This window comes from Mandrillus leucophaeus, unplaced genomic scaffold (assembly GCF_000951045.1).
Source record: "Mandrillus leucophaeus isolate KB7577 unplaced genomic scaffold, Mleu.le_1.0 Scaffold699, whole genome shotgun sequence".
In the NCBI taxonomy this organism is placed as follows: domain Eukaryota; kingdom Metazoa; phylum Chordata; class Mammalia; order Primates; family Cercopithecidae; genus Mandrillus; species Mandrillus leucophaeus.
The window spans coordinates 766,922-789,082 of NW_012107574.1; the positions used below are offsets into that span (position 1 = coordinate 766,922).

At 37.9% G+C, this 22,161-nt stretch overlaps 2 protein-coding genes across 3 annotated transcripts in view; one reads left to right on the plus strand and one right to left on the minus strand.

Moving 5' to 3' along the window:
• KIAA1468 (KIAA1468 ortholog) overlaps positions 1–18,602 on the minus strand; it is a 123,470-nt gene extending 104,868 nt beyond the window's left edge. The window contains exon 1 of the mRNA XM_011964392.1: positions 17,820–18,602. Within this exon, the coding sequence (XP_011819782.1) occupies positions 17,820–18,345 (526 nt within the window). The 5' untranslated portion in view covers positions 18,346–18,602. The remainder of the gene's footprint in view (positions 1–17,819) is intronic.
• Positions 18,603–18,793: 191 nt separating this feature from the next.
• Positions 18,794–22,161, plus strand: part of PIGN (phosphatidylinositol glycan anchor biosynthesis, class N) — a 137,454-nt gene continuing 134,086 nt past the window's right edge. Inside the window, exon 1 of one of the 2 annotated variants that reach the window (XM_011964385.1) lies at positions 18,794–19,006. The gene's annotated coding sequence lies outside the window, so the exon portion shown is untranslated. The remainder of the gene's footprint in view (positions 19,007–22,161) is intronic. The other variant, XM_011964386.1, reaches the window with a different exon arrangement.

Here is a 22,161-nt window from a genome sequence, read left to right on the forward strand (position 1 = left end):
AGCAGTACCTACAATATTTCATTTATGCGAAGTTTTTAGAACAGGCAATAGCAATTTATGGTAGGAAAAAATTAATAGTGGTTCTTGTGGTAAAGGGCTAGAAGGGGTAGGAACTGACTGGAAAGGGCCTTGAGGGAACTTTCCAGGGTGATGGTAATATTGTATATATAATAGGAGTTTGGGTTACTACAGGTGCATCCTTTGTTCAAACTTATCAAATGGTACACTTAAGATTTATATATTTTACTGTCTTTAAATATTACCTCAAAACCTCCACAATTTTAAAATATTGAGCTCTAATTAATGACATGCACGCTAAAGCATTAAGTGTACTGATATGTGCAACTTAATTTGAAATTCATGAAAAATAAGATGGACTGTTGATGGAGAAATGGCTGAAAAGATGTATTGATAAGAGATAAACCAAGTATGGTTAACTGGAATTAGGTGGTGGATGTACGGGTATAAAATTCTTTCAACTTGTCTGTACGCTTTGAACTTTTCATAATAAAAAGTTAAAGAAATAAAACATGGATGTATGGGGGTAAAATGAGCTAACACTGATCAGGATCCATTAATAATCAAGGTTCAATCCTGGAAAACAGCTATTCTTATTGTCTTAAATAAACAAACAAAAAATTTGTGTTTTTCTCTCTCTGTTTGAAATTGAACCAAAGCTAGACCATGAATCACTAAAAGAAAGGAAACAAATTTCAAAATATTGTGGATAAACTTTATAAGGCTTTTCACTAATAGACCTTTCAAATAACCGAAAATATACAATGCAAACTGGAATAAACCATTGAGTTATAAGTATATCTGCCTTGGTAAATAACTAATATGACATATTATAAAATGGAGGGCTGAGTGTGGTGGCTCATACCTATAATCCGAGCACTTTGGGAGGCTGAGGTAGGGGACTGTTTGAGGGGTTTGAGACCAGCCTGGGAAACGTAATGAGACATTGTCTCCACAAAAAATCGAAAAATTAGTGGGGCATGGTGGCACATTCCTGTAGACCCCACTAGGAGGCTGAGGTGGGAGGACTGCTTGAGCTGAGAAGGGTGAGGCTGTAATGAGTCATGAGTGAGACACGGCACTCCAGCCTGGGTGACAGAGGGAGACTGTGTCTCAAAAAATAAATGCATAAATAAATAAAATAAAATGAAGTTCCTGGATTACTATGCAATACCTAAAATTTCCAGTTCTTTAAAACAAAATTAATCTAACTACTTTTCTCCAATATTTTTATTACACTATAAATGATTATTCCTTCCAATTATTAAAAAAAGTATTATAAATAATTATAAAATAAAAGTACATAGAAGACTAGATAAATCATCCTAACACCACTAATACTGGTTATAAGGGCAGTATATCATCAATTTTTTTCCCTGAATGTCTAAATATTCTTTTTTGAACTTTCCCCCATATATAAGTATGTAAAGATATTTGTGTAAAAAATAGAATAAATTTATATATACAATTTTATATCTTTTTTTCTTTTTTTTGAGACAGGCTCTTACTCTGTCACTGAGGCTGGAGTGCAGTGGCATGATCATAGCTCACTGTAACCCAAAACTCCTGGGCTCATGTGATCCTCCCACCTCAGCCTTCAAGTAGCTAGGACTAGAGATGTGCCACCACTGCTGACTGACTTTTTTAATTTTTTTGTAGAGATGGGTCTCATTATGTTGCCCAGGCTGGTGTCAAATTCCTGGCCTCAAGCAGTCCTCCTGCCTTGGCTTCCCGAAGTGCTGGGATCACATATGTATCACTTTTTACAAATGAAGCTTATATAATGAGAAATTACAATATTATTAAGGCTATTGATACATACTGCTTTCCAAAATAAGTGTACATAGCAATTTGAATTCCACCAATAGTATGTAATAGCATTTGTCAAAGTTCAGTATTATTATTTTTAATCTTCACCAATTTAACATACTATAAAATTATATTTTGTTTAATTATGTATCTCTTTGATTTCTAGTGAACTTGGACATTCTTTTTTTTTGTTTTGTTTTAATGAGACAGAGTTTCACTCTGTCACCAGGCTGGAGTGCAGTGGCGCGATCTCGGCTCACTGCAACCTCCGCCTTCCAGGTTCAAGCAATTCTCCTGCCTCAGCCTCCCGAATAGCTGGGGCTACAGGCGCCCGCCACCACGCCCAGCTAATTTTTTGTATTTTTAGTAGAGATGGGGTTTCACCATGTTGGCCAGGATGGCCTCGATCTCTTGACCTCGTGATCTGCCCGCCTCGGCCTCCCAAAGTGCTGATATTACAGGTGTGAGTCTCCACGTCCCGCCACTTTCTTTCAAAAATATATTGACCATCTATTTTTGGGGTTCATGTGTGAATTATCTATTCATGTCTTTTGATCTTGCATTTAATACCTAGATATTCCTGATATATTAATTGATCTGGCCATTGCTGCCCTAAGCAGAAACTCCACTTGAGTACTATCTTCTCTTTTCTTAGGCCCATGTCGCGGCGCCTTATTACCTACTCTGAAGTCTCTAACCTGCATAGGAAAACATGTACACCCAATGGTGAACTTTTATCAACCAATATTCTGGTGCTATGATACCAGGCTTCACTGTTTTATTCCTGACTTTAATAGAATGTTAGGTATGGTGTTGGCTGTTAATTTCAGATAAATATTTCTTATTAAATATCCATCTATTATTAGTTTACTAAGTCTTTTTCATCTTCCTTCTAATATTTTAAATCATATATACAAGCTTAGATTAGAGCTACTTTGGTCATGAGACATTGTTCTTCAATAATACTATTATTATTTCTCTAAAGGTTTTAAAAAACTCATTTATTCAACAGGGAGACTCTTTGGGGAAAGCAAACATACACTTTAATCTTTGACTTGGCATTATTATGGCCATTGAAAAATATATTTTCTAATTTTTTATAGTTCCAAGCCAACAACTTCATATTCTCCAAGAAAAAAAAGCTCTGATGTCTTTTAATATAATAAATATGATGTCACAAAAGAAAAACAATCTCTCAATTCATTAAAATCTACTCCATCTTGTCAGAAAGAAAAATTATTTATGGAAGAAAGTAATTCTAACCCTATATGGACTTTGGATTTTAAGACTAATAACAGGTTATATTAAAGCTTCAAGGTAAATGTGCTTCTTTAGATTAAGCCACAATTCTTTTCCAGGAGAAGAAAATGACTTTTGTGTTCCAAATGTCCTAATGTACAAGAAGAGTTTGGAAAAATTAGCCTCTTTTATTAAGAATCTACCATATTTCAATATGAAGTATTTTAACTACAGAGCATTTCTTCAAATACCAGGATGCCTATTGTGTAACTTCTTAACAATCCACTTTATAACTCAGAAACAAATAATCAGGTACTTTCATCACAGTTGGTAAACTGGTAAAACCTGTTGATAAGTTTTATCAAGTATGAGAACTAAACCTATTATACACAGTCGTGCAGATGGATTTTTAAAATCACATACAAAAGTAGTTTTATTTATATTTACATTTACTATTTTAGTACTGCTGAAAAAATAGGTTTTTACTATAATTGAAAAACTTAGTCTCAGATCCTTGAAAATTACATGGCACTTTAAGAACCAAATGCATCAGAAAATGGACCAGTTGTCAACTAATAACAGTATTAGGTAATTTAAATATTTATTGAACAACTACTGTGTACTAGGTCACTGACAGGAATAGCAAAATATTAAAGTATAATTTTTTTAAAGGACATGGATATATAAGTTTAAGTATTTATGTTTATATATGCTTACATCTGCATTGTTTTTATAAACATCCATTATTAATAATAACTGACTCTGAGGAGCAGAATGTACATTTTTCACTACATATTTCTCTTTGTATTATCTGAACTTTTTGTTTTTATTTTTGGTATTTTCCCCCATAGTTACACTTAATATGTACCTCAATAGGGGGACTTTATAATTTAAAAATCATGAAAGTATCCAATTCACAATTAAATGGAAAAAAATCAAGCAATTCGCTTTATATTACAATTCTTTCAGTAAAGATGATTTATTGAACCATGCTTAAAAAAATCTGTCATGAGAAAGAAATATGTAATTATAAATTAAATAAATATAAAGATACTGCTAATGAAAGACTTACTTTAAAAGTAATTCTATTTAAACCTGAGGTTGTGTGTAAACATTTTAAAATGTTATTCATAGGCCGGGCGCGGTAGCTCACGCCTGTAATCCCAGCACTTTGGGAGGGTGAGATGGGCGGATCACGAGTTCAGGAGATCGAGATCATCCTGGCTGAAACGGTGAAACTCTGTCTCTACTAAAAATACAAAAAATTAGCTGGGCATGGTGGCACGCGCCTGTAGTCCCAGCTACTTGGGAGGCTGAGGCAGGAGAATCGCTGGAACCCGGGAGGCAGAGGTTGCAGTAAGCTGAGATCTGCACTCCAGCCTGGGCAACAGAGCATGTCTCTGCCTCAAGAAAAGAAAGAAAAAAAGAAAAAAAAAGTTATTCACTTAAGGAGGGATCTCAGAGATGTATGTCAAAGAAAGAGCCTATAAGCCTACTTCTAAAATATGAAAGTTAAAAAAATATAAGACTATAAATTTTCTACTTTGGAAATAATGTAAAATTCATTCAATACTAATGAAAACTTTCTTTTATGTGGGCATTGTATTTATAAACACCAGAGTAAAACCACAAAGGTACTCTGCCTCCTCCCACTCAAGGTCACTTCTGAAATTATCTGGAAGGCCTAGGTATACTAGTAACCTTGGTGATAAAGAAAAGAAAGATGTGAAACACTTTACAATACACGTGATACACCAGAAGAGAAAGGCTAATTTCTGGATAGACCAGGATCTTGGTCTATCTTTTCTTTAAAAAAAAAAAGTTGGGGACAGCCTTTTACTTTTAGCAACTGCAGCACTCACATTTATATTTTCCTGATCCTCAATTCTTCTCCAATGATGGGGTTAATTTTTCACTGACCCCTATGTCCAAAATATTTGAGAGTTAAAAGGAATTTTTAAGATAGTACAATCCCCTCACTTTAACAGATGAGAGAACTGAAGTTATGTACTTATGCAGTATTTACTAAGCTATAGTGAGGAGTACAAAGATAAAACTTCGGTAAAACTTTGTCCTTGTCTTAAGGAAGCTTATAAATCATTGGAATTAAGTCATATACATGGATAACAATAATACAATTGGCTTACTTTATCTTAAAGGTTAAAAAATTAATCTGTGAGCAAGCCAGAAGAAGAATTCAAGCCTCCCAGTTTGCAGCCCATTGTCTTTTTCTCTCTGTCACAAGGTTTCAGAAAGAGGGGAACTTCAAAGTCAAGATTTAAACTTGGGAAGAAACTTACATGCTAAAACTTTACTGACAAGCTATTCACTTAAAATTTCTATAATACAGGATGACTTTATCATATGAAAAGCTATTAGTAAAGAGAATGATTACTGTTAATGCTGACAACAATAGTAATTATTATTAACATTCTTTTTGACCACTTATTCTGTGCCAGATACTTTACACAGATAACCTTTCATAACAACCCCATGCTAAAGGAGTCATTACCATCTGCATTTTACAGTAAAGGAAACAAAGACTATCCAGAGTCATGCAATGAGGGAGTGGCAGAATACAAATATGAACTCAAGCTCTCCAACAGCAAAGCCTGAGCTCTAAACCATCGGTTCTCTTGAACAATATGTAAGAGCATCCAGGTTCTCATCGCCTAGATTCCAGGTAAGTTGGGTTTGATACTGTGAATGGCCTCAGAAACACAGCCTTGATGGAATCTTGCTCAGACAGAGTTGAGGAAATCGGATATAAAGTAAAAGGTTAATTTTCACAAGAAAATATTCCCTACTTATAAATGTATAGGAAACGACTACCTAAAGATCAATTCTTTAACATAACTTCAATATTTACTGAAAGCTTGTATCCCAGGCACAATATTAAGTACTGGTGATACATAGATAAATTTTCTATAAACTGTCTACCTTAGGCATTTGTGCTAGGCATGAAAGAGGACAATATAAGACCTACAAGCTAACATCTTAAAAAAAATCTAGTCAGCTAAAACATCTACACACAAACATTTCAATAATATTATTAAGAGTTAATTAGGGACACATGTTCACAGGTCTGTATATAATTAATTTCCATAAGTGGAACAGACAAAAAAACCCCTCAAGTTCAGAAGATTTAGAGATCACTATGGGCTGGAGAAGCTTTTGGGAAAGGAAGGAATATAAACAGGACCTTCCTTTAAGGATGCACAGAATTTAGAAAAAATATGGAACAGAGGACAAGTATTCCACGAGAAGAAAAATAATGTGGACAAGGGCGCCAGGCAAGAAAACATAATATTAATATAAATATAATAAATATAAATATTCAAGAAAATATAAGGCATGTTTCAAGGGAAAAATGAAGAAACAATGTGAGTAGAATAAAGGTTTTGCATATGGACAACACGGTTGAAAGGGCAGGAAGAAGCAAAACTAAAGGGATAACTTTATTATACATAGCCACAATAAAATATTTTAAAGCCACTTTTATACTTTAACAAATACACCATACAAAAATAGAAGAAATTTAAAAATTCCTAGTGAGGTTTATACATTTTTTTTCTGTCATATATATTTTTTATTACTAAAAAAGTTTTGAAAAACTTGTTTTGGACAGGAGGAAGCAATTTTATTTAAAAGACTTTAGCTAGAATGACAAGAATGAATAACTCTTTAAAATCAAGTCAGAGTAAGAATGGAGGAAGAGATTAAAGCTATAGGATAAGGCTAAAACTGACGGTATAAATGTGAGCTAAAGTCTGAACTAAGGGAGCACATAAGCACACACTCATAGGTGGTTAGAAGGAACAGAAACGTCAACAATACTATCTTGAGCAATCTTACCCACCCACAACAGGACTAGCTGGTTTCAAAAACAAACGAATATTATTTCTGACGGCTGAGGATTTTTGACTTCATAGGTGAGAAAATCTGGAAGGCTACACCCATGATTGCAACTGTGTTCTACTCCTCCTTAAGGTTTTGTCATGCTCCGTGACTACATCAGAAACTTACAAGTAGCCATGCAGCAAACCCTGAAGATTAAAAAAAAAGAGAGCACAAGCTAATTTGGCCTTGTTAGTTTATTTCACGCAGAGGGACAGTTGATGACTATATCTGGCTGCCAGCTGAGGTTTAGTTGATCCTGGGCTTTGCCCAGATATCCTACAATCACATGTAGGATGTGAATATCCTAATTTTGATTAAGTTTAATGCTACACAGTGTGGGTGCCTTGATGAAATGAAGTGATGCTTTAGGCGGATTATTCATCTGTGACTTAGTGTGGTGCTATGGTTTGTCACTCTAATTATTTTTCAATGATCAATTTTGTACTACCTGGCTTGCCTTCTGCATTAAGAAGTGATTTACCCCAGGTGAAAGAGCTAGTAAGTGGCAGAGACAGAATTGAAGATCAGACATTGGTACAAGTCCAGTGGTCTTCAAACAATAGGCTGAAATCAAAATTATAGTTGGTGGCCGGGTGCGGTGGCTCAAGCCTGTAATCCCAGCACTTTGGGAGGCCGAGACGGGTGGATCACGAGGTCAGGAGATAGAGACCATCCTGGCTAAAGTGGTGAAACCCTGTCTCTACTAAAAAAATACAAAAAAATGTAGCCGGGCGAGGTGGCGGGCGCCTGTAGTCCCAGCTACTCGGGAGGCTGAGGCAGGAGAATGGCGTGAACCCGGGAGGCGGAGCTTGCAGTGAGCCGAGATCACGACACTGCACTCCAGCCTGGGTGACAGAGCGAGACTCTGTCTCAAAAAAAAAAAAAAAAAAATATATATATATAAAATATATATAGTTGGTATAGTCTGGCACAGACCTACTGTTGTTTTATCAGTCACAAATGTTTCCACAGCTACTCTGATGAAGCCCTTATTTCTCTATTTGTTCACACCAATATGAGATGTCTGTCCTGTATCTTACTATAATCTAAACATATCACCTCTAGGGCATTCTTCTTGATCCCGCTATCTTTCGCTGAATCTTGGTAAATACCATTGCTATATCCAATTGTAACGGGTATTCAATTCTCAGAAATCTATGAGGAATCTATTCTTAAAGAAAATTAATCAGTTTACAGTCAACTTGTTCAGGTTTTCCTATATAGATTTCCTTAGTTTGTAGAAACTAAGTATACCATAGATGTGAAGTTTTTCAACTGATATTTGTAATTCAGATATAAGTACTGTGTATTTTTAGACAAGGCTGGGAGGCTGGGAGCTGCAGGACAGGGTGGAACAGCACAGTTAAAAGCTAAATTAAAAACAAATACACAAAATTTAATTTTTGACTGAAAAATGCCAAACCACCAATCTAGGTTTTTAATAAACATTTTGAAGTTCCAGCTCTAACTTGCTTGTTTGAAAAGGAGAAAGTAAAATTTTAATTTTTCACAGAAATAAGGTTGGTTTTCCCACATTAATACCCTTATCTTGCTTCCTTTTAGAGTACCACAAGAGGCTAAAATGTCATATTGTATTTTTGCAACTACTCCAGTGGAATCACCCTATTATATGGTAAGCAGATGATGGTAAGCAGGGAGTTCCCAGATGATGTTTTAAACATTAAAAATACAAGACCTATTATCTTTCTTTCACCTGTACTTCCTTTTCCTTTTCTTACTCAGGATAGAGTCTAAATATAGTCAAATAATAAAGTTACTATTTATTCAAAATTTTAACCATCCTTGAGGGTCAAACTTAACTTTTACTTTCTCCACAGGCCCATTTCATTTCCACAATCAACGAAGGTTTTTCTACATCAGAATGTTTACATTCTGTAAACATTTTCTTTGCCATAGGAGACTATTCTCAAATTATTTCAGGTATTAGTCTTACCTCTCCATCAAGAACATAAGCTCAAAGACATGCATTAAACTTTTAGATCACTGCAATCCTTAACTTATCACAATGTTTAATAAATATATCGATGTAAAAATACCGAATACCAACTATATTCAGGCCACCATGCCAAGCAGGGATGATATCTAACTAAATTTCCACAGAAATAAATTTGAAACAATTGGAAAGACATAGGAAAGAAAAATGACAGTTACACAGTAGATATATTTAGGAATGTCTATGGCCCAGAGAATAGTGGAAAGTCTAATTCAGGTAAAAGCAGTGAAGTTAATAAATTTTAGAAATGTTGTGATGGGGCCGTGCGCAGTGGCTCACGCCTGTAATCCCAGCACTTTGGGAGGCCGAGGCAGGTGGATCACTTGAGGCCAGGAATTCAAGACATGCCTGGCCAACATGGCAAAATCTAATCTCTACCAAAAACACAAAAATTAGCCAGGCATGGTGGTAGGGGCTTGTAATCCCAGCTACTGAGGAGGCTGAGGCACCAGAGTCACTTGTACCCAGGAGGCAGAGGTTGCAGCGAGCCGAGATTGCGCCACTGCACTCCAGTCTGGCCGACAGAGGGAGACTATGTCTCAAAAAAAAAAAAAAAAAAAAAGAAAAAAAAAAGGAAAAAAAAAATATTGCGCTGGTGTTTTCTCTCTCAGAAAGCAGAGAAAACACTAAATCCAATCCCAACTTAACAGAGGGGAACTACTTTATAAAGTAGAAGGGATGAAAACTTTGTAAGAAAGCAATCGTGACATCTTACATCTTAGTGTTGGCGATACTAGGAAAGGAACACTGGGCATAGTTGGATATATGCTCTCAGAGTTCTGAGAAACGATAGGTCGGATCATGAAAGGAAGATTTTAGGTCAGGCACGGTGGCTCACGCTTGTAATCCCAGCACTTTGGGAGGCCGAGGTTGGCGGATCACATGAGGTCAGAAGTTTGAGACCAGCCTGGCCAACGTGGTGAAACCCGGTCTCTACCAAAAATACAAAAATTAGCTGAGTGAGGTGGCGCACGCCTGTAGTCCTAGGTATTCGGGAGGCTGAGGTAGGAGAACTGCTTGAACCGGAGAGGTGGAGGTTGCAGTGAGCCAAGATTGCACCACTGCACTCCAGCCTGGCCACAGAAGGAGACTCCGTCTTAAAAAAAAAAAAAAAAAAAAAAAAAGGAAGATGATTTTGGAAGGCTACAAGCTCACAAGTGAAATGATTACATTCAAACATAAATGCCTACCTCCTGATTAGCTGCCTTATAAAAATTTGAAGGCATAGTAAAAGAAATCTATCACCAAAAGGCATGTTAGTTGCCCTCTCCACTTGATCGCATTACATCTCTATTGTGCAAAGAACTGGGTTAATCTTAAGAAATTACAGTCTAATTTTGATTAGAGCCCTAATGCTTCAAACAGAAAAAGCGTTACTCTTGCTAAGTTACTATAACCTGCTCAGTGTTAATCAATGTCATTACCACAATTTTTATCTTGCATTGTAACTAGAAAACAAAGTAATTACTGAATAGAAGCTATCCTGGCTCACCTGGCAGAAATACAGGGTACATACATGCACACACACAGAGTGTGTGTATATTCCAGCAAATAATATTCCATATAAAAGATCTAATTGGTTCATCGTGTAAATTTAGTAGGAACATTACAATGATGCTACAAGAATTTATCCAAAACTGAGGTTTCCTTAGAATATCTCTTAAAAGTAATTTTATTCAGTTAATAGAAATTCTATTGAAAATATCAAACTTATAAAGCTATATATCCTGTTCATATTTGAATGTTTTATAAATATGGATTATTCTTATAATCAAGAAAAAAAATTAAACAGTATGAAGACTTCTTAAAGTATGTTTAAAAGCACAACTGTATTACAGTATTAACTCAAGTCAACAGTTTTAGGGAAATAATTCACTAAATCTAAAATTATAAAGGTTAATAATAAGATTATATTGTTCTTAAACATCATTAAATAAAGAAAATCACTTTTTATTATACATTTATTGTTCTGAAGTATTCTGAATTTTCAGATCAGACACATATCAAAAACACATATACAAAAACAAATCAAAATAATGTTTTAGATAATCTATACTACCAATCTTTAAACCGTTTACAATTGGCCAACAAGTGCTTATTATTATAAAATCACACCCAAGTAGTATCAATCGACATGCTAAAACTGAATATATAGAGGACCTCTAAAAATAGGCAGTAGCCCTGTCCTAGACAATATAATTTGTATGATCAGGAGCTTTGCTGAAATCTTCCGAATACAGTACTGAGCACAGTTTTATACAAGTATTTTAAAACTGTACTAAAGTTTGTACTATAAATGTCTGCATGTTTATAGGAGGAATATTTAAGAAATATTTCTTTTCTCCTTTATGATACCTTCATTAAAATACAGTTCCTGCCATCATAGACCTAATTGTAAAAGTCGAAAGTATAAAACTTGTAAGAGAAAATCTTTGCAACTCTGGGGTAGGCAAATATTTCTTAAAAGGAGATACAGAACATAAATTATTAAAGAAAAAAACAGTCAATTGGATTTGACGAAATCAAAAGCTTTTGTTCACAAGACACACTGGTTTTTGTTTTTTTTTTTTTTTTGATACAGGATCTCGTTCTTTCACCCAGGCAGTGCAGTGGTATCATCATGGCTCACTGCAGCCTCGGCCACCTGGGCTCAAGCGATCCTCCTATCTGAGCCTCTCAAGTAGCTGGGATCACAGGCATAGGCCACCACGCACGGCTAATTTTTGTATTTTTTTTTTTTGTAGTGATGGAGTTTTGTCATGTTGCCCAGGCTGGTCTCACACTCCTGGGCTCAAACCATCTGCTCACTTCATCCTCCCAAAGTGCTGGGATTACAGGTGTGAGCCACTGCGCCTGGTCTGAGACACATCATTAAGAAAATACAAAAGCAAATCAGACTGGAAGAAAATATTCGCAAAATTCACATTTGATAATGGACATATAGAGAACTCTTACAACTCAATAATGAAACAAAACCAACATGTAAACAACCTAATTTTAAAAAGGGCAAAATAATATCCCTGATGAACATCAATGCAAAAATCCTCAATAAAATACTGGCAAATCGAATGCAGCAGCACGTCAAAAAGTTTATTCACTACAATCAAGTTGGTTTCATCCCTGAGTTGCAAGATTGGTTCAACATACACAGATCAGTAATGTAATTCATCACATAAACGGAACTAAAGACAAAAACTACATGATTATCTCAACAGATGCAGAAAAGGCCTTTGATAAAATTCAACATTCCTTTATGTTAAAAACTCTCAATACACCAGGTATTGAAAGAACACACCTCAAAATAATAAGAGCCATATATGACAAACCCACAGCCAATATCATACTGAATGGGTAAAAGCTGGAAGCAATCCCCTTGAAAACCAGCACAAGACAAGGATACCCTCTCACTACTCCTATTCAACATGGTATTGGAAGTTCTGGCCAGGGATCAGGCAAGAGAAAGAAATGAAGGGTATTCAAATAGGAGGCGAGGAAGTTAAATTGTCTTTGTTTGCAGATGACATAATCCTGTATCTAGAAAACCCCATTGTTTCAGCCCCAAAACTTCTTAAGCTGATAGGCAACTACAGCAAAGTCTCAGGAAACAAAATCAACGTGCAAATATCACAGGGATTCCTACACACCAACGACAGACAACCAGAGAGCCAAATCATGAATGAACTCCCATTCATAATTGCTACAAAGAGAATAAAAGACCTAGGAATGCAGCTAACAAAGGAAGTGAAGGACCTCTTCAAGAACTACAAACTACTGCTAAAGGAAATCAGAGACAACACAACAAATGGATGCTCATGGATAGGAAGAATCAATATCATGAAAATGGCTACACTGCCCAAAGTAATTTATAGATTCAATGCTATTCCCATTTAACTACCATCGACATTCTTCATAGAATTAGAAAAAACTTTTAAAATTCCTATGGAACCAAAAAAGAACCCATATAGCCAAGACAATCATCAGCAAAAAGAACAAAGCTGGAAGCATCACGCTACCTGACTTCAGACTATACTACAAGGTTACAGTAATCAAAACAGCATGGTACTGGTACAAAAACAGACACAGACCAATGGAACAGAAGAGAGCACTCAGAAATAAGACTGGATACTTTGACATCTGATCTTAGACATCTGATCTTTAACCATCTGATCTTTGACAAACTTGACATAAACAAGCAAAGGGAAAAGAATTCCCTATTTAATAGAATGCTGGGAGAACTGGCTAGCTATATGCAGAAAATTGACACTGGACTCCTTCCTTACAACTTACACAAAAATTAACTCAAGATGGATTAAAGACTTAAATGTAAAACCCAAAATTATGAAAACCCTTGAAGAAAATCTAGGCAATACCATTCAGGACATAGGCACGGGCAAAGATTTCATGCCAAAAATGCCAAAAGCAATTGCAACAAAAGTAGAAATTGGCAAATGGGATCTAATTAAACCTAAGAGCTTCTGCACAGCAAAATAAACTATCAGAGAGAACAGACAACCTACAGAATGGGAGAAAATGTTTGCAATCTATCCATCTGATAAAGATCTAACATCCATAGTCTACAAGGAATTTAAACAAATTTACAAGAAAAAACAAATAATCCCATTAAAAAGTGGGCAAAGGACATGAACGAACATTTCTCAAAAGAAGACATTCACACGGCCAACAAGCATATGAAAAAAAGCTCAACACCACTGATCATTAGAGAAATGCAAATCAAAACCACAATGAAATGCCATCTTAGGCCAGTCAGAATGGTGATTATTAAAGTCAAGAAACAACAGACACTGGAGAGGTTGCAGAGAAATAGGAACGCTTTTACACTATTGGTGGGACTGTAAAGTAGTTAAACCATTGTGGAAGACAGTGTGGCAATTCCTCTAAGACCTAGAACCAGAAATACCATTTGACCCAGCAATCTCATTACTGGGTATATGCCCAAAGGAATGTAAATCATTCTATTATACAGATACACACATGTATATCTTCATTGCAGCACTATTCACAATAGGAAAGACATGGGAATCAACCCAAATGCCCATCAATGATAAACTGGATAAAGAAAATGTGATACATGTACACCATGGAATACTATGCAGCCAGCCATAAAAAGCAACAGGATCATGTTCTTTGTAGGCACATAGATGGAGCTGGGAGCCATTATCCTCAGCAAACTAACACAGGAACAGAAAACCAAACACCACATGTTCTCATTTATAAGTAGGAGCTGAACGATGAGAACACATGGACATGGGGGATGACGGGGAGAGCATCAGGAAAAATAGCTAATTTTCCTGCTATTAGGAAATATTAGCAGGCGTAATATCTAGGTGATGGGTTAATCTGTGCAGCAAACCACTATGACGCATGTCTACCTATGTAACCAACCTGTACACCCTGCACATGTACCCTGGAAGTTGAAGGGGAAAAAAAGAGAGCAAAAGATTGAATAGGCATTTCATAAAAAATAGGCATTTCATAAAAAACTAAAGGCATAGGAAAAGGACCTCAAAATCATTAGTCATCAGGGAGAAAGGAATTAAAGCCACGATAAGATACTGCTAAAATTCTTACTAAAATGACAGATTAAAAACCCTGAAAATACCAAGTGTTTAGGAGATGTACAGAAACTGGAACTCTTATACATTGGTGGCGGAAATTTTAAATGGTCCATTTTGGAAAACAATTTGGCAGTTTCTTACAAAGACGTAAATGGGAGCTTTCTTTATAATAACACAAAACTGGAAAAAACACAAATGTCTGAAAAAACACAAATGTTTTTATCCCCCCCTTTCAGGGATAAAACCAAAAAGGAATGATCTAGAAATACACACAAAGACACAGATGACTTTTAAAAACATTCTGAGCAAAAGAAGGCAGACACACAAAAAAATACGTTCTATGATTCTATTTACATGGAATTTTAGAACTGGCAAAACTTATCTACAGAAGTAGTTCTCAACTGGGGAAATTATGCCCTCCCCTTCCCTGGGCAATGCTGGAGACATTTTTGGTTGTCATAACTGGGGTGGCATAGGTATGGGGGTGGTTGCTACAGGGATCTGGTGGGTAGAGGTCAGGGATGCTGTTAAACATTCTATAATACACAGGCCAGCAGCCACGGCAAAGCATTACCAGGCCCAAAATGTTGAGAGTGCCCAGGCCCAGGTTGAGAAATTCTGTTCTAAGTGATCAGTGGTGGTTTAGATGGAAGTAAGGATATTGAATGAAGGAATTCTGGGGATAATAAAAATGCTCTACATTTTATTTTATTTTTATTTATTTATTTATTTATTTTTGAGATGGAGTCTCGCTCTGTTGCCCAGGCTGGAGTGCAGTGGCACGATCTCGGCTTACTGCAACCTCCGCTGCCTGGGTTCAAGCAATTCTCCTGCCTCAGCCTCCCATGTAGCTGGGATTACAGGTGCCCACCACCACGCCTGGCTAATTTTAGTAATTTTAGTAGAGAAGGTATTTCACCATGTTGGCCAGACTGGCCTCGAACTTCTGACCTTGTGATCTGCCTGCCTAGGCCTCCCAAAGGGTTGGGATTACAGGCGTGAGCCACCACACCCTGCCGATGTTCTGTATTTTAATTGTGGTAGTGACTGACTTGTCAAAACTCACCAAATTGCATACACTTAAAAAGTGTAAATTTTACTGTATGCAAATTTTACATCCAAGTTGATGCTAAAAACTATAATGCCTGTATAAAACTATGTTAAACAGTTTAATCCATTTTTTGTTTTTTAAAATACATGCACAGAAAAGACTGGTAAGGCAACTACCATTAAAGACAGGAAAAACCAATACCATTTGTGGGATTATGGATAATTTTGAATTTTTTGCCCTGTTGTTCATTTGCTTAGTATTAACTAAAAATTTAATAACCTTTATGTGTACACACACACACAGAGACAGACACACACACATATATATCCAGTACCTAAAACAGGTACAGATAAATGAGGATCTTAGAAAAGCACAGGTGCACATGAATATTTAATTGTGATATTTGATCATAAGACTCTAGTTATTTCAAGAAACCATAAAAATGTGTAATGCAAAGGTACTTAGAAGTAAAGTTTTACTCTAAAACACTGCTGAACTATTTACTGAGCTCAATTATAATTCTTTCAATACAAAAGTCTGCAAGGATGAATTTTCACTAGAAACAATGCTATGATAACCCTACTAAGACAGGGTGAAAAGGTCAAGAAATTCTTTAAAATTAAATGAATAAAGTTATCAAGTAAGGAATAATCCATTTCACCGTATTAATACGGTTGAAAACATAGCAGATACAATTCAGTTATGTTCATCAACAGGCCAGGGACTGAGCAAAGCGTGAGGAATTTACTATAAAAATGTCCGTGAAGAACTGACCAATGGAGAAAAATGGCATTGCCAACAAATCACACACAAACGGGCTAAAGGCTATGACGGAGGTTTGAAGGGGGTACAATGAAAGAAGTCAAGCAACCACCTGGAGGAAGCATTTACAAAGGTGACATCTTAGCTAGACCTTGTCTGGTGAAAAATCATGAGATAATTTAGAAATCTTAGAAATAACACAAAAACCAATAAATAAATAAATAAAAATAAATAAAAACAAACACCACCACCACCACACATAACAATTTTGTTACACTGCTGTCTGATTTTTAGTCTTAAAGGTCAGCAATGAGAAAATCTTTTCCCGAAAAAGAAGATTATCCTACATATTGAGTAAGGAAATTATATCCCATATCCAAGGGGGAAATATATTTAAGATTCACCTTGATAGAAAATGCACTCCCTAAGCTTCCACCATGTCTACGTTTGACAATTTAAGTCTCTGGCACTATTCAAAAGCATAGTGATTTAAAAAAAAATCAATTAGGCTGCAGTTTAAAAATACTATATGAACACTTGTTAATATAGAATTAATATACGGCCTCATACTAAAACATCACCATACATTAGTAAGTGAATATTTTAAGATACCTCCCAAAAGGGAGACACTGGGAATCCTACATACAGTACAGTACATCTTTGACAATAAGTTTTCAAGCCATAAGAGATGCTTACAAATATGTGGGATTACTCTATGTTGCTAAAAATGATTCCAACCAGGTAAAAAGGTCAACTCCTATCTAATGCAGAGAGAAAAGCCTGCAAGGTGGTGGGATGGTGAGAAAGACTCCTGGTAGAACCTGTCTGCCTTGCTCCTTGGATTTCCTGTAATTTTGAACATTACTGAAATTAAAGCATTGAAACTGAATTACATCAACTTTATTTCAGCAGAACAAATTTTGTGCAGCAGAAAACCCAGTTTTGGCGGTGAAAAAGTCGTCCCAAAGACAAAGGGTCTTAAGTACATCTGACTTTTCAGAGACAGCAGCAATGTGTCCTATTCTTTCTCTCCTGGCTCAGACTCAAAGAACTACTGCAGGCAATTCAGGTAACACTATTTCCTGGTAGTGTGATTCAGGTAACTGGAAAAAGGAAAAAATGCTTAAAGCAATAAACTAGTATAAAAGGGAACCTTCTGGAGTCCCGTAATAGCCAGTGAACTAGAAACTCTTGATATTTTACAGATATTGACACCAATAGGGGAGCCAGGAGCCAAGTGCAACACCAGCCAAGGGTTGGAGGCAGGAAGAGAGAACAGTCACTGCCTGATCCTTTGGCTTCCACCGCAAAAGAGCGCCCCCACCCCAATACTCTCGTTCCTTAAAATGCCCCTATCCTCGGGACCCACGCAGAAATACCCCACTCCCCTACAGTAACTCCTTACAATCCCAACAACCCTGCCGGAGTGTGACAGGCTGCGTCCACTTACTGAGCTGTCCCCCGCCCGACGTTGTACTCGGTTCCCGACCTCCAGCGCCCCCAACGCCGGCTGCTCCTGGGACCCCTGGCGCCCCCATCCCCGGCGGGGTTCCACTTTGCCTCTCGAAGTTGCCTGGATTGGAGAAGTAGTCGCGCAGCCGAGGCAACTCCCGGCCACTCTCTAACAGCTCGGTATGCAGCTCCAGGGCGGTCAGCAAGTATTGATCGCGCAACAGCTGAGCAGCGATCGCATCAATTGACAATCGGGCCGGGGTCTCCCCGGTGCCCCCCAGGGCCACTGCAGCCGCCGATGCCTCCCCAGGGAGCCCTGGCCGCGCACTGCTTCCTAAGGCCACGGGATCCTGTGGCGACAGCGAGCCCGCAGAGCCAGGATCTAGGCCACTTCCGGCACCCAGCCGAAGTACTGCCCGCCGTTCCTCTGTTGCCGCTACCTCGTCATCGTCCTCATCCGAATCGCTGAGAAATGGATTCACGCCGCCACCACTGCCACTACCTCCAGGCGCCATCGCCGCCATCTTATCCTGTCAGGAGTGTGGGCGCCTCCCTGACTGGCTCCGACAGGCCGCAGCCCGAATCTTCTAGGCCTCAGGGGACACAGCGCACCTCCACAGCCCTGGCCTGACCACCTCCTTCCTCCCGACTTGAAGACAAGGAGTAGGTTCCAAGGCAGGAGATCTGGATGCAGCTGCACCTGATGCCTCAGCCTCTGCTGCACCAGCAGCCCGGCTCTGCAGGCGTCTTCCTGGTCTCCAGTATCGCGAGAACTGGAGCGTGCCCTGCCCCTCTCCCCAATCTAGCCCCGCCCCAGCCCCGCCCCAGCCCACTTCAGCTCCGCCCATCCCAGGCGCCAAATAGCCAAGATTGAAGGCCCCGCTCTCCGCTCAAAAGCAAAACTCCACCCACCATTCCTCCATGATTGGTCAGAGAAGGAAGGCGTGGATAGGACTGACGGGTGACTGGCCCGAGAATTATCGTGAGAGCAGCAGCGGCCGGGCAGGTGTTGGGGGCGTTCCGGGATTGAGGGGTGGTTGTGGTGGTGGTTTAGGGATACCCTACTGGCTATCGCTTCAGTGGGTAGAGGGGACCCCTGCCCGAGAGCTTTAATGGAGCTGGGTCCTGCCTTCGCGCTGAGGAGCCCTCGTTTTCGAGATCGGGCCTGACCGGGATAAGCTCCAGGTAAAGTTCAGGGACCAGGGCGCGGAGGGTGTCGGCGCCCAAACTGCGGTGTCGCGCCGGCGGACGCGCTGTTTCCCTAGTGCGCTGCACTTTTTCTCGCTATTTGCTGCCACTGGTGACATTTTGTCCCCACGGATAGCAAGTGCCCAGGCCTGTAGTCAGAATGTGACTTCCCTTCTTTTCCCTTCTCTGCCACATGCTTACACACTTGGGAGGCCTAGCGACAGCACGACTTCTCCGCCCCGGAATTGGTCCTGCCTGTGGGTGGGGACGGGGGCTGGAGAGACTAAACGGAAAAGGGGACGCTGAGATTGGCCTTTGCCTCGATCTGGGAACGTCCTCGAGTTGGAAAACAAATTGTTAGGTGCTCAATAAACCCTTAGGATTTAATACACGATTTACACGACAGGGACCCTTCAGAATATCAGATGCTTTCTCACCAGTAGACAGATAAGTAAACTTAAGCCAAGAGTAGTGGATATAAAATCAACTCCACGCCGGGCGCGGTGGCTCACGCCTGTAATCCCAGCACTTTGGGAGGCTCGAGCCGGGCGGATCACGAGCTCAGGAGTTCGAGACCAGCCTGACCAACATGGTGAAACCCCCGTCTCTACTAATAATACAAAAATTAGCTGGGCGTGGTGCGCACGCCTGTAATCCCAGCTACTCAGGAGGCTGAGGCAGGAGAATCGCTTGAACCCGGGAGGCGGAGATTGCGGTGAGCCGATGTCGCGCCACTGCACTCCAGCCTGGGCGACAGAGCGAGACTCCGTCTCAAAAAAAAAAAAAAAAAAAAAATCAATTCCACTAATAAGGAGTCAAAGGAATTAACATCATTTTTCTTATATCCCAAACGATTCGTTATCCACTGTCTCCTGCAACGTTTGTGACTTGTTCATTCAGCTGGAATCAAGGTTTTGGAACTTAGAACTATTTTAAAAGTTGAATGCTTCAGAGAGTTTTAATTTTTTTAATGAAACGTTAGCATATAAAGTACATATCTTAAGTTGAGAAGATCAACTTTTATCTTTTATGTTATTCCTTGATTATGATCTGAAAAGGTAAAGGATTTTCCAGTCAATACAATTAGACTGCTATTTCTTATGGCTCCTATTTTTTTCGCACACAAACGACCACTTTCGCAGGTTTTAGATTTCCTTTCTTAGTGTACAGCTTCCAGTAAATGCCGAAATGCATAGGCAGTAGTAATTAGTGCTATCAGGTAAGTGACATACTACATTCAGTGTGCAGTAGACATTCCACAGTAAAGTATCTCCCGTTACCTCCATGGAAAAATTAAAATAGAGGATTCTTACATAACCAACCTTAGGTCAGGTTATTGGTTTACATGTAAAAGTGTGCCAACAGTTAAGAGTAGGCTTTAATTTCAATTTACCCAGTCTCAGTAAACTGAAATTTTCATTTGAATGGGAATTTGCGTTTTTTAAGTTTTATTTTTGCTAGAAGTTTTTTAAAAAATAGTACCAAGAATTTAAAGTGTTTTTATAGGACATTAGTTCCCAATGTTTTAATGATAAGTAGTTTTTTGTGCCATGTATTAAAAGTAAAACATGGGGAAAAAAATCCCCCCAAATGGAATCGAAATGGCAAATACTGTATCCTGTTAGAGATTTCTTAGCAAAAGGGATTGCTGATCCGTATTTTAGTTGGGTTTTCCAGAGAGATTAAAATGGAACCAATTTCTGGAATGCAGGAATGGAGGATTAGTGAATGGCATGCGAAGGGCATAATTAGAAATGGATTGTTTATGTACAATATTTCCATCTCCCTGATTGGGAAATTGAGACATCTCCTGCATTTAAGATTCCTGAAGAGGATTATGCTTGTAAGATAGAAAAGCTTAAGTTCAGATCCCAATTCTACTCATTATTTATTGTGAGACCTTGAAAAAGTTACCTAACTTCTCAGCCTCACTTGCATTCATCTATCAAAGGGGATAAGGAAAGTACACAGAATTGAGAATGTTCTTGTCCCAGTGCCTGGTACGTGCTACACAATAACTGTTACTGTGGTCACTCATTAATTAATGAAATATTAGTATATGTTGAGAACATTTGACAAGTTTTTAAAAATAAAACTAATACCAATTGTTTTGGCAGTGCATTGAAAAAGCAATTAAGTCAGTAGGGCTGAAGGGAGTATCTTTAATTTGGAGTCTAAGTTCTAAAACACAAGTTGAAAATAGATTTAAAATGTTTCCTTAGAGACTTGTAAGAACTTGCATGTACAGAAGTTCTTCCTATACAAATCTGTAGTTTTCTGCTTTTGTTTCTGCTTCCTGTCCTATAACCTTGAACTTGATCTTGTAAGCCCATAACAAATCAACTGCCCAGTCTTCCCAGTAGCTACTTTTCTTTTCCACAATACACAGAGGTTTGGTTATTCATGAATAATGTATAAGTAACACACACTGGAATATTAATAATTACTGATTACTACTTATAATAATTTATTATTAATAGTGTTGGGAAATTTCCTTTCTACTTAGTAAGATTTTCATTAATATAGGCCCTTACAACTAATGTTTCATCTGACTAAAGCTTGTGCCTTAGCAATGAAGATGTAAAAGATGGCTGTTTTCAAAGCACGTCAATCATTTTAGTATTTAAAAAATATTTTAGGCTTTAATAGTCTTAAAAGAACCACAAGTAATGTTCTGAATAGAAGTTTTGGTTGACTTGAGGTTTTAGTAATAACTCATGTTTTATTGTTTCTCAGAGTGTGGTAAACATCCACAGATATAAACCAGATAACTTGTATTGGTACATGAATATATCTTTTTAAAATTTTAATAGTTATGTGTTTGTTTTGGAGGTATTTCTTTTTCAATAAATCTGAATAAATTGTGATTTTCTTTAAAGAGAACTATTAAGTAATATTGTTTAGTATTAAGCAATTAAACTAATTAAGATAAGTAGTTTGTGAATGCTGATGTTTTGCAATCACTGCAATTTTATTTACATTAATAGTAAATAATTTATCATAAAAGGTTTAGTTTTTTTTTTTTTTTAAGTATTGTCAATCTTCACATCTTGTTCTAGAGGAACAAAAACAGAAGCAGGGCATCCTCTAGTGGCTACAGTGCATATTGCATTTACCCTTGAAATGGTCATTCTAAGTAATTAATTCAGCAA